At 37.4% G+C, this 12,756-nt stretch overlaps 1 protein-coding gene across 1 annotated transcript in view; it reads left to right on the top strand.

The window, feature by feature from the left end:
- RASA1 (RAS p21 protein activator 1) overlaps nucleotides 1–12,756 on the top strand; it is a 196,979-nt gene that overhangs the window by 99,344 nt on the left and 84,879 nt on the right. The window contains exon 5 of the mRNA XM_007943392.2: nucleotides 5,246–5,363. Within this exon, the coding sequence (XP_007941583.1) occupies nucleotides 5,246–5,363 (118 nt within the window). The remainder of the gene's footprint in view (nucleotides 1–5,245; nucleotides 5,364–12,756) is intronic.

Genomic DNA, 12,756 nt, shown 5'->3' with positions numbered 1-12,756 from the left:
TCTAACATATGGTCTATCATGGAAAAAGTTCCATGTGCACTGGAGAAGAATGTATATTGTGCTGCTGTTGGGTGAAGTGCTCTGTAGATGTCTGTAGGGCCAGGTTGGTGGAGTGTATTATTTAACTCTTCTGCATCTTTGTTGAGTTTCTTTCCAGTTGTTCTATCTTTCAAAGAAAGTGGTGTATTCAAGTCTCCCATTGTGACTGTGGAGTCATCTGTTTGGCTTTTCAACCCTTTTAAAGTCTGATTTATGTATTTTGGTGCTCTTTCATTGTGTCCATAGATATTTATTATGGCTATATCTTCATATTCAATTGATCCTTTAATCATTATGTAATGTCTTTCCTTGTCTCATATGGCGGTTTTTGTCTTAAAGTCAATTTGATCATAATATTGCCACTTCTGCTTTCTTATAGTTTCCATTTGCTTGATAAATCTTTTTCCAGCCTGTGATTTTTAGTCTGTTTTTGTCTTTATCTTTAAGGTGTGTCTCTTGTAGACATCATATTGATGGATTTTTTTTCCTTATCTAATCTGCCACTCTCTGTCTTTTGAGTGGTGCATTTAATCCAGTAACATTCAGTGTAATTATTGACAGGTATGAATTGGTTGCTGTCATTTTGATATGTGTTTTTTCCTGGTGTCCCTGGTTTCTTTGTTCCATATTATTTTCTGTGCTGAGCTCATTACGTTTATGAGTCATGTTATCATTTCCTTTGTTGCTGTTGAATTAGTATTTGCTGAGTATTTGTGTTTGTCCTCTTTTTTATTGTGATATGAAGGTTCATCATTTTTCTTTGAGGTTACCCTATGATTTATAATTTTCTCCCCGAGTTTAGAACAGTCCATTCTATATTACAACTCCCTTGACTTCCTCACCATTTAGAAGTTCTGTAACTACACAGTATTTTCCTTCTTTTTGTTTTGTAGTTGTCCTCACTGCCAATTGATGTCTCTGGTTCTCTGTTTACAATCTTGTAGGCTCTTTTTACATTGGATATGTTCATAGCTACAGGAGCTCTGGTAGTGTGGTGCCTAAGGCACTTGACTGCTAATCAGAAGGCTGGCGGTTCAAACCTACCGGCCACTCCTCGGAAGGAAGATGGAGCAAGCCACTTCTGTAGCAATACTGCCTCAGAAACTCAAGGAGGGATCGCTGTGACTCAGGTCCGACTCAGCAGGACATAACAACAACACATGTCCATAGCTGTGATTTTTGGGTTATGTCATCTTGTGTATTAATGGTCGTTTGTTGTTTGTTATTTTTGGTTCTGTGTTTAAAGGACTCCCTTTAGTATCTTTTGTAAGGTTGGTCTGGTTTTAACAAATTCCCTTAGTTTCTGCTTATCTGGAAATACCCTAATTTAACCATCATATTTGAGGCACAGTTTTGCCGAGTATATAAATCTTGGCTGAAAATTTTTCTCTTTCAGGGTTTTATATATTACTGTCCCATTGCCCTCTTGCTTGTATGGTTTCTGCTGAGTAATCAGAGTTTATTCTTACTGGTTGTCCTTTGTAAGTAACTTTTTGTTTTTCCCATTCAGCTTCCAGGATTCTTTCTTTGTCTTTGGTTTTGATGAGTTTGATGATGATATTTCTTGGTGATTTTCTTTTGTGATCAATCTTGTTTGGCATTCATTTGGACTTCTTGAATGGCTATATTCTCATCTTTCATCATATCAGTGAAGTTCTCCTCTAACAAATCTTGGATAATTTTCTCTGTGGTTTTCTTTTTCTCTTCCTGTTCTGGAATTCCAGTGACATGTAGGTTACTCCTTTTGATGGTGTCCCACATGAACCTTAGGCTATCTTCATTTTGTTTTGATCTTTTTTCTGATTGATCCCTTTCAAAGAAGTATTCAGGTATTTGTCTTTAATATCATTAATATTAATTTTGTCTTCCATTGCATCAATTCTACTCCTTTGCCCTTCCAGTGTGTTATTTCTGACAGTTTTGTATTCATCTTCTGGATTTCTATCTGTAGATTTACAATCATTTCTAATTTTTCATTTATTTTGTCATTTTGTTCTTGTAATTTCTTCCAGAAATCTTCTAGGGTTTTTTCTGTGTTTTCCTTGGTCTCTCTCTCAATCCTTTGAAGATACCTAAGTATAATTCTTTTGAATTCCTTATCAGAGAGTTCCAGTGCTGCTCCTTCCTCAGGGATGTGTTCTGGGTCTGTATCCTGCTACCTTGTTTCTTCCACTGTATCTTGCTTCTTTTTGTGGAATGTGATGGTCGTGGCATTATTGTATTTAGCTGTCTGTTAACTGTGAGGAGCAGCCAAGGGTGAGTCAGGCTCTTCTTGGTGGTTGTTTCTTATTAGCCTGTTGGTGAAGTAAGTGAAGCTGCAGAAGATGTGGGTGTAGTTATGTCATATGGGGACTGGTGATGTCTTCCACTCAGAGAAAAATAACAACTGAATAATCATGAAAAAAGTAAAAGCAAATGGACAAAAAATACACAGTGTAATCACACTGGAACAGTAACTAAAAAAAGAAAAAAGGGAAAAAGGAAAGAAATAAACCCTGGAGTATCTGGGGAGAGACAATAAGAGAAAAAAGGTAGAGAAAAAGAATAATGAAGAAAAAAAATGGGAAAAATGCAAAAAGATAAACAAAGTATGGGGTTAACCATGAGAAAGAAAAAATTGCACCCAGGAACAGGGAGAAAAAAAAAGTTGAAAACTTGAACCTGGGAGGGAAGGAATAAAGAATAATAGTAAAAGGAGCAAAAGTCATCATAATAATAGTAGTTTTAAAACAACTACCAACAATCTAAGAAACAGAAAAAAGAAAAAAAAGAAAAAAAAAAAGCACATGTGGGCAGGGCAAGGCACCCAGACTGTGTCCGAGCACACAGATTGGAGTGGGGTTCCTGCAGTCCCAGAAGGTGGGTGGGAGTGAGGGATGGCCGCACCTCCATTCACCAATAGTGTGTGGGCTATAAGAGTAACAAGGGGAATGTTGCACCTTCCCAGTTGTCCAGGTCCAGAATGTCCTTGGGGTTACTGGCAAGTCAGCCTGTTCTTGAGTTCCTGGAATCTGCGAGAGCACTGTTGCTTTAAATATCCAAAATGGTCAAGCCGCTTGTAAACATTCAAAATGGATGCGCCCTCTGAACAGACAAAAGTCCATAGCTCAGCACACTGTCCTCTTCACTGCTTTTCTTTTTATTCCCTAGCCACCAGAGCAGTCCTCCGTGCCGTCTCTGGCTAACAGGGCCGCTTTTTGGGTTAATTCTTCAGTATTACCAGCACTCGGCATTATCTAAGCTGTCTGTGCCATCAGGATCGTTGGTAGACTACCGCTCTGTATGTGTCCTTTTTTGGTGTCTTCATGCACATTCTTCTGCTAGTTGGAGTTTAGTCCATGTCTATATCCTTCCCTTCAAGGCTCAGGGGTCCAGGATTATCTTCTGTATCTGTGTTAATTGGTTCCCCTTTTCTTTGTTGAAGAGGGTCTGTGTAGTCTTTCTGCTCTTCTGCCATCTTGTCTTCCTCTGATCTTAACCAGCCTGGAGCCTAGGTTACCAGATGTCACCTAGGTGACAACTCATAAGTTAAAGGAGCTCAGTCCTCCCTCCTATCAAGTTGGCCAAGACTTAAGATGCCAGCCACAAAGCTTGGGAGTGCTCACACCTTACTTCTGACCTGCTGGCTAAAAATTCTGAGTTTTCCCACTATCCATTCAGGAATGCCATCTAAGCTTGGGAGTTCCCGCAATACCCAACTTCTGAACAGCTGGCTTCTACTACTCCCTCCAGTTCAATAATTCACTAGAACAACTCATAAGATTCATGGAAAATGCTATACTTATTTATTACAGTTTTATTATAGCCAAAAGGATATGAAGAGATACATAAGACAAGGTCTAGGAGAGTTCTTGATGCAGAGTTCCATGTCCCCAAAAGGGGCTTGCTACCGTTCCTTGTTTGTTAATGTCTTTCACTATTCAGAAGCCCATAGAGCTTCAGTGTCTGGGGATTTTAACCTATGTAATTCAAACTCCAGCTCCTCTCTTCTGAGGTCAGTTGATAACAGGAGATTGAAATCATGCAATAGGTCTTTCTGGCTTTACCTGCATCCACCTAAGAGTCACCAATTTAGCATAATCTGGGCTTTCATCAAAGACACTTATAATTAATGAGGAAATTGCAAGGTTTTAGAGATTTTTCTCTCAGAAACAAAGGACAAAGACCAATCTTTGGGTAAATGTAAACCCCATGGTACCTTAATCTTTTGGAGACATTCTTTCAAGTCTGAAAGGAAAAATACAAAGGATTATTGGTTTTGTATTGATGATATACATCAATGATTTACTGGCCACATGATTATGTAGATGTTGGAAATACATTCTAATTTTCAGTTAAAGGAGACTAGATTGTGTGTGTTTCCCTGTACTCTGAAGTCCATGATAGAAATGGCATGCATGCATTCTCATAATATATCCCATGTTATCACTATCAGAAAGAATGCTATACTTGTTGTACTGTAGGTAGGTGTCTAAGTGAATTAAATAGGCCCTAATAGTTTTGGTAGTATAGTGGATAAGGATTTGGGTATTGACCAAAAGCTTGTTGGTTCAAACCCACCAGCTGCTCTGCAGAAGAAAGATGTGGCATTTAGCTTCTGTAAACATTTACAGTCTTGGAAACCCAGTGCGGGTTGCTGTGAGTCAGAATTCACTTGATGGCAGTGAGGGTTTTTTTTTGTAATGGTTTCATTAGAAAAATGTTAATTTATATAAGCATCTACATGATAAAACTAATTGTCTTTTCTAAATTTTTTTTTTTTTTTCTGAAGTAACTCTCTGTATCTTGTGTCTATATAATGAGTTAATTATTTTTATGATTTTTATCTAGTCTGTATCTGAAAGAGTAGTAACATTGAAACTTATATTCACATCTCCTGTTTTTAAATTCAGTATTCTGGAAGTTATAGTTACAGTTTACAAAAGTGTTAATTTGAATTGAACAGTAAACCGGTAATGTAGATAGTTCAAAAAGCATTTTATCACATCCAGTTTACTGTGAAGAAATTAAGATTCAGGTTATTAAGTATCGTCAAAGATTTATATGTAGGTAATTAGAAATGTGGCACAAAACTCTGGACTAGTTGACTTTCATCCCTGGTATTTTCCAGTATCCTAGATATCTCTGTGATACAGTACATGTTTACTTAAATTTGCACATTTAAATTTTTTTTTAGTTTTGATATACTCATAGTTGTGATTTTCAGCTTCTTAAAAGGTGATATGTTTATTGTCCATAATGAATTAGAAGATGGATGGATGTGGGTCACAAATCTAAGAACAGATGAACAAGGCCTTATTGTTGAAGACCTAGTAGAAGAAGTGGTAAGTTTTATTCTTTCCTCCTTAATTCTTTAAATACTGTGTAAAATTTTGAAACTTGTCTGTAATCAGGGAAGTTCGGTATGAATAGGTTTTATGAAAGATATTAATTCCTAAGTACAAGGATTTTTGTTTAAAATATATCCACTGTTAGTAAATGCTATTTATTTGTATAGAAAATTACAGAATTAGGATGTTATACTATGTAGCCACCAATTTTCTGAAAGCTATCATGAGTTCTTATGAATTAAAAATTTAATAACATTTGTGTTTTTATGTATCCTCTCCTTTTTTTTCTTTAACTTTCTCGTAAATGAAGTTCAGATAACCATTATGTAAAACTGACTGTGGATTCTCAAGTAATTACATGTGTTTGGTTTCAAATTCAAATATAGTGAAATCTGTGAAAGCTGGAATTCATGAGACTTTCCTTGTTTTTCTGGATCTCACCAGTTTTCTGCCTTTGACAGGGTGTATTCTTCTTCTCTATCACTTGTTTTATGGAGAATATTTGAATTGTCCTTCTTCAGCAGGTTTCTGCCTTACACAGGTTCTGACTTTCACAGGTTTTACTATCTGTGCATATTTCTCTAGTCACTTTTGAAAAATTCAGTTATATTCTGCACATATTATCACATGATTCTACATTTTGAATATTCTCCTAGGTTTTTTTTGCCATCATGTAATACATTATCAGTAACTATATTACCCAGTATAAATTACCATGTTTATGCATTTTTATATAGGTGGTCAACTTTTAAGCAGCATTTGCATTTCAGAGATGATACGCAGTATCACTGAAATATACCAAACATTATAATTTTGGGATTCATTCTTCCTTTTGGGTTTTTCTAGTCAGGTGGGTTTTGTGTTGTCCTTACAAGCATCAGAGCTGCCATATTTTTAGTTATGCCACAAGCTGGTAATATGCTGAAACCTGTGCTGTGGTTATTATTCCATGAAGAAGGCAGTGGAGAATATTTTTCTTTGTTATTACTTCTTTGTCTATTTTAGCAGCCATATCTTGATAAGCAGAAGTAAAATATACTGAAGAAAAGTGGTAGGAGTTGAGGAAATAGTGTGATTACATTTGGTATTCATGGTCACTTGCACACGTAATGGAAAAGCTAGGTTTAGAACTCACAATTCCTAGATTAGTATTCTGTATTCCAAGGTAAAGGAGCTCTGGTGGTATAGTGGTTAAAGCATTTTTCTGCTAACCAGAAGGTTGGTTGTTCATACCCACTAGCTGCTCCATGGACGAAAGATGAGGCAGTCTGCTTCCGTAAAGATTTATAGCCTTGGAAACCCAATTGGGGGAGGGTGTCTCTGTGAGTTAGCAGTGACTCAGTGACAGTGAGTTTGGTTTTTGAGTTTTGATTCTACAGTAGAAGAGAGATTTCCAAGAGGCAAGACATATTCGAACTAGATCATCTTACTGTCTTTGTTGGTTTTCCTACAAAATTTTGTAGTTAAAACTTTTCTGTTGGGTTTACCCCTACCATTGAGCACCTCCCCTTCACTCCAGATTACCCTGATTATTTGAAAGAATGACAGTGTAGTTGATCTTTTTTTAAGCTCTTACAGTATTCTGAGTCAAATTTAACAAGATAAACTTTAATAAGAATAAGTGAAAGTTACTTGACGAATGTAGAAAGAGAATAATAATTTAGAATAAGGAGGAGCTCTGGTGGTGCACTGACAAAAGGGTCAGCGGTTTGAACCCCCAGCTTCTCTGTTGCAGAAAGCTGAAGCAGTCTGCTTCTGTAAAGATTTACAGCCTTGGCAACCATGGGCACTTCTACACTGCACTATAGGGTGAGTCAGAATTGACTTGATGACAGTGAGTTTGGTTTTTACCCCAAAGGATTTTAGGATAAGTAGACTTGACCTGTTAGCAATACAAAGAAAGGAAAACAACAATTTAGCAACTCAGTGTAAGTGAATAAGATGTTGTGGCTAATAAAAATTAATATTTGTTATGCTTTTGAATTAATAATGGAATAGTTTCAAATTAGAATTATAAATAGTTTTTACTCCAGTATTTAGAATAATTTTTCTTATTGGGCTTCACTGGAGGGTAGTGTCTTTTTTATTGAATAAAAAAGCCATTTAGAGATTGTCCAGGTTGTGAAGAAGTTTCAGGCATTAAATTCATGATTAGATTTAAGAAATTTCTCAGACTGAGGTCCTAATTACTTTCCCAACTACATTTTACTTTCATGTTTTAACTCTAGAATGTATACTGTGTAAGGAGAGGGATTTTTGTCTCTGATTTATGCCATTGCCTAGAATAATACCTAGCATTTGTAGTTAATTCAGTCAGTGTTTTTTTGAATGAAATGAATGTCTCTATACCGGTACTTTTCCATCATCCTTGACACTCCTGCTCCACTAGACTGCCTGGTAAAATTTCATTAATCTTTCTTCACCAGCTCAGTTCAGATGTTACCCCTTCTTTCACAGAGGTTTATACCTTTGTGCTTTGCCTTGGGCTAAATTGTTGTTTCCATAGCACTTTGTTAATTCCACATTCCATTATGCTGTATAAAATTACTTTCTCATGTAAGCCTTTCAGACAAGAGGTTAATTCCTTTTGGGCAATGATAATGGTAATTACTTTTATACAATAGTTTTTTTTTTTTTTTCTTTTTAGCATACTGCCTTGGAAATGATAGGCATTCAGTTAGTGTTCTTTGATTTTAGTTTATTTAGCTGTTTAATGAATCAAGATTAAATTGAGAGGACAGCTGCAAACATCCTTTAATAATCAGAACATGGCCTGTATGAAGTATGAATCTTGGAAAATTGGAAGTTGTCAAAAATGAAATGGAAGGCATAAAAATCCCTGGTATTAGTGAGCTAAAATGGACTAGTTTTGGCCATTTTGAATCAGACAGCCATAGGATCTATTATGCTGGGAATGACAGTTTGAAAAGGAATGGCATGGCATTCATCCTCACAAAGGATGTTTCAAGATCTGTCCTGAAGTACAATGCTGTCAGTGATAGGATAATATCCATATGCCTTAAAGGAAGAACAGTTAATACAACTGTTACTCAAATTTACACCCCAACCACCAAAGCCAAAGATGAGGAAATTGAAGATTTTTACCAGCTTCTGAAATCTGAAATTGACCAAACATGCAATCAAGATGTGATTGGAATGTGAAAGTTGGAAATGAAGAATTAATTACCAGTAGTGGGAAAATAATGGCCTTGGTGATAGAAATGATGCTAGAGATCTCATGATAGGATTTTGTAAGACCAGTGACTTACTCATTGCAAATACCTTTTTCAGTTAACATAAATGATGGCTGTACATGTGGACTTCCCCAGATAGAATACACATGAATCAGATTGACTACATTTGTGGAAAGAGGCAATGGACAAGCTCAATATCTTCAGCCAAAACAAAGCCAGGAGCTGACTCCAGAACAGACCATCAATTTCTTATATGCAAGTTCAAGCTGAAGGTGAAGACAATTAAAAAAGTCTGTAAGAGCTAAAATATGACCTTGGTTGTATCCCACCTGAATTTAGAGGCCATCTGAAGAATAAATTTGAGGTATTGAAAACCAATGGCTGAAAACCAAACAAATTGTGGGATGACATTAAAAATATCATAAATGAATCTTCACCCAAATCACAATTAAAAACAATCATAAATGAAGAAAGCGAAAGGTCATTAAAATGACAGAAAAGGAAGAAAGACCAAAATAGATGCCAGAGAAGACTCTGAAACTTGTTTTTGAATGGAGAGTAGCTAAAGCAAATGGAAGAAATGATAGATAAAAGAGCTGAATAGAGGAGTTCAAAGAGCAGCTCAAGAAGACAAAGTCAGTTATTACAATGAAATGGGCAAAGGCCTGGAGTGAGAAAACCAAAAAGGAGGAACACACTCAGCACTTCTCAAGCTGAAAGAACTGAAGAAAAAATTCAAGCCTTGAGTTGCAATATTGAAGGATTCTATGGACAAAATATTGAATGATGCAGGAAATATCAAAAGAAGATGGAAAGAATACACAGAGTCACTGTACCAAAAATGGTTGATGTTCATCCATTTTAGGAGGTGGCATATGATCAAGAACCCATGGTGTTGAAGGAAGAAGTTGAAGCTGAACCGAAGGAATTGGGGAAAAACAAGGGTCCAGGAATTGACAGAATACCCACTGAGATGTTTCAACAAAGGTATGATGATCTGGAGGCACATACTCATCTATATCTAGAAATTTGGAAGACAGCTACCTGGCCAACTGACTGGAAGTGATCTGTATTTGTACCTGTTGTAAAGGTGATATAACAGAATGTGGATATTATGGAACAATATAATTGATTTCACACACAAGTGAAATTTTACTGAAGATGATTAAAGAATGCTTGGAGCAGTATATTGACAGGGAACTTACAGAAATGCAAGCTGTATTCAGAAGAGGATGTGGAACGAGGGATATCACTGCTGATGTCAGATGGATCTTGGCTGAAAGCAGAGAATACCAGAAAGATACTTACTTGTGTTTTATTGACTATGCAGAAACATTTGACTGTGTGGATCATAGCAAATTATGGATAATATTGAGAAGAATGGGAGTTGCATAATACTTGATTGTGCTTGTGAAGAACCTGGACATAAACCAGGAGGCTGTTGTTCAAACAGAACAAGGGGATACTGCGTGGTTCAAAATCAGGAAGGGAGTGCGTTAGGATTTTATCTTTTCACCGTACTTATTCAGTCTGTATGCTGAGCAAGTAATCTGAGAAGCTGGGCTATGTGAAGAAGAACATGGCATCAGGATTGGAGGAAGACTCATTAACAACATGCAGTATGCAGATGACAAAACCTTGCTTGCTGAAAGTGAAGATGAGTTGAAGCCCTTACTGATAAAGATAAAAGACTACAGCCTGCAGTATGGATTACACCTCAACAGAAAGAAAACAAAAGTCCTCACAGCTGCACTGGTAAGCAGCATCACCATCAGAAGATTTCATATTACTTGGTTCCACAATCAGCACCAATGGAAGCAGCAGTCGGGAAATCAGGTGATGTACTGTACTGGGCGAGTGTGCTACAAAAGACCTCTTTAAAGTGCTCAAGAGCAATGATGTCTCTTTGAAGTCTAAGGTGCTCCTAACACAAACCATAGTATTTTGAATCACCTCATATGCATGTGAAAGTTGGACAGGGAATAAGGAGGACCAAAGAACAGTCGATGCTTTTGAGTTGTGGTGTTGAACAGTACTCAAAGTACTGCGGACTGCCAGAAGAATGAACAAATCTGTCCTGGAAGAAGTGTATCCAGAATGGTCCTTGCAGTCAACAATGGCCAGACTTCATCTTCACCTACTGGTCATGTTGTCAGAAGAGCCATTCCCTGGAGAAGGATATCATGTTTGGTGAAGTAGAGAGTGAGTGAAAAAGGGGAAGGCCCTCAGTGAGATGGATTGACCCAGTGGCATCAGTGATGAGCTCAGATATAGCAGGGATTGTGAAGATGGCGTACAGCCGATCATTGTTTCATTATGTTGTACATAGGATTGCTGTGAGCTGGAACCAACTCGATGGCACCTAACAACAACAATAGTTAGATTCCACACTTATCTGTCAGTTTGTTGAACTGTGATGCCTTAAGGGTTGCTGTGAGGCTGGAAGCTATGCCACCAGTATTTCAAGTAACATCAGAATCACCCATGGTGGACAGGTTTCAGTGGAGCTTTCAGACTAAGACAGACTAGGAAGAAAGATGGGGCCATCCACTTCAGAAAATTTTGGCCAGTGAAAACTTTATGAGTAGCAGTGAAACATTATCTGACATAGAATTGGGAAACTTTGAATAGCAGTGGAACGATGTCTGATATAGTGCTGGAAGAAGAGCCCCTCAGGTCGGAAGGCACTCAAAATACTACTGGGGAAGAGCTGCCTCCTCACAACAGCATCAACCTCAGTGACCTGGATGGGGTAAAACTTTCAGTTGTGCTGATGGGGCACAGCTCAAAATGAGAAGAAACAGCTGCAAACATCCATTAATAATCAGAAAGTGGAACATACAAAGTGTGAATTAGGAAAGTTGGAAGTTGTCACAAATGAAATGGAACTCATGAAGATCGATAACCTAGGTATTACTTACCTATTAAATACACTGGTATGGACCATTTTGAATCAGACAGTCATATAGTCTACTATGTCAGGAATGACAAATTGAGGAGGAAAGACATCACATAGACTGTCAAGAAGAACATTTGAAGATCTGTCTTGAAATACAGTCTTGTCATTGATAATATCCATGTGCCTGCAAAGAAGACCAGTTAATACTACTACTACTACTATTCAGCTTTGCACACTAAGAACGAAAGCCAAAGATGAAGAAACTGAAGATTTTTGCCAACCTCTGTAGTCTGAAATTGACCAAACATGCAATCAAGATGTATAGGTAATTACTGGAAATTGGAATGGAAAAGTTGAAAACAAGATTTGGAAAATATGGCCTTGGTAATAGAAATTTATCAGAGACAGTGTGGTACAATTTTGCAAGACCAATGACTTATTCATTGCAAATACCTTTTAAATCATCATAAACAGTGACTGTACATGTGGAACTTGCTGGATGGAATACACAGGAATCAAATAAATTACATCAGTGGAAAGAGACCATGAAGAAGCTCAGTATCATCAGTCCAGGAGCTGACTGTGGAACAAACTATCAGTTGCTCATATACAAGTTGAAGCTGAAGAAAATTACAAGTCCATGAGAACCAAAATACGACTTTATATTCCACCTGACTGGAAGACCATTTGAAGAATAGAGATCAGAGGAGTGGTGGAATGACATTTAAAACATCACAAATGAAGAAAGCAGAAGGTCATTAAAAAGACAAAAATGGAAGGAAAGACCAAAATGGATGTCAGAAGAGACATTGAAACTTGTTCTTGAAAGAAGACTAGCTAAAGCAAATGAAAGAAATGATGAAGTAAAAGAGCTGAATAGAAGATTCAAAGGGTGGTTTGAGAAGACAGAATAAAATATTATAATGAAATGTGCAAATCCTGAAATTAGGAAACTAAAAGGGAAGAACATGGTTGGCACTTCTCAAGCTGAAAGAACTGAAGAAAAAATTCAAGCCTCAAGTTACAGTATTGAATGAATATAGGCAAACTATTGAACGATGAAAGCCAGGAACCCAGACAGAAGAGCAGTAAGCCCCAGGGATACAGGTGAGGAGAGACAACTCAGGGATGCCCAAAGCAACAGGACAGAAGAGCAGGAGAAAGGGGATTAAAAGCCAGGAAGCCAGACAGAGGAACAGTCAGCCACAGGGACCCAGGTGGGGGTGATACGAGAGGTCTCCAACAGCAAGACAAACTTGTCTGTCGGTTTGTCCTACTGTGGTGACATGTAGAC

This window comes from Orycteropus afer, unplaced genomic scaffold, assembly GCF_000298275.1.
Source record: "Orycteropus afer afer isolate SDZICR_OR568_19922 unplaced genomic scaffold, OryAfe1.0 scaffold00105, whole genome shotgun sequence".
NCBI classification, from domain to species: Eukaryota; Metazoa; Chordata; class Mammalia; order Tubulidentata; family Orycteropodidae; genus Orycteropus; species Orycteropus afer.
This window is presented reverse-complemented; position numbering and strand designations above follow the sequence as displayed.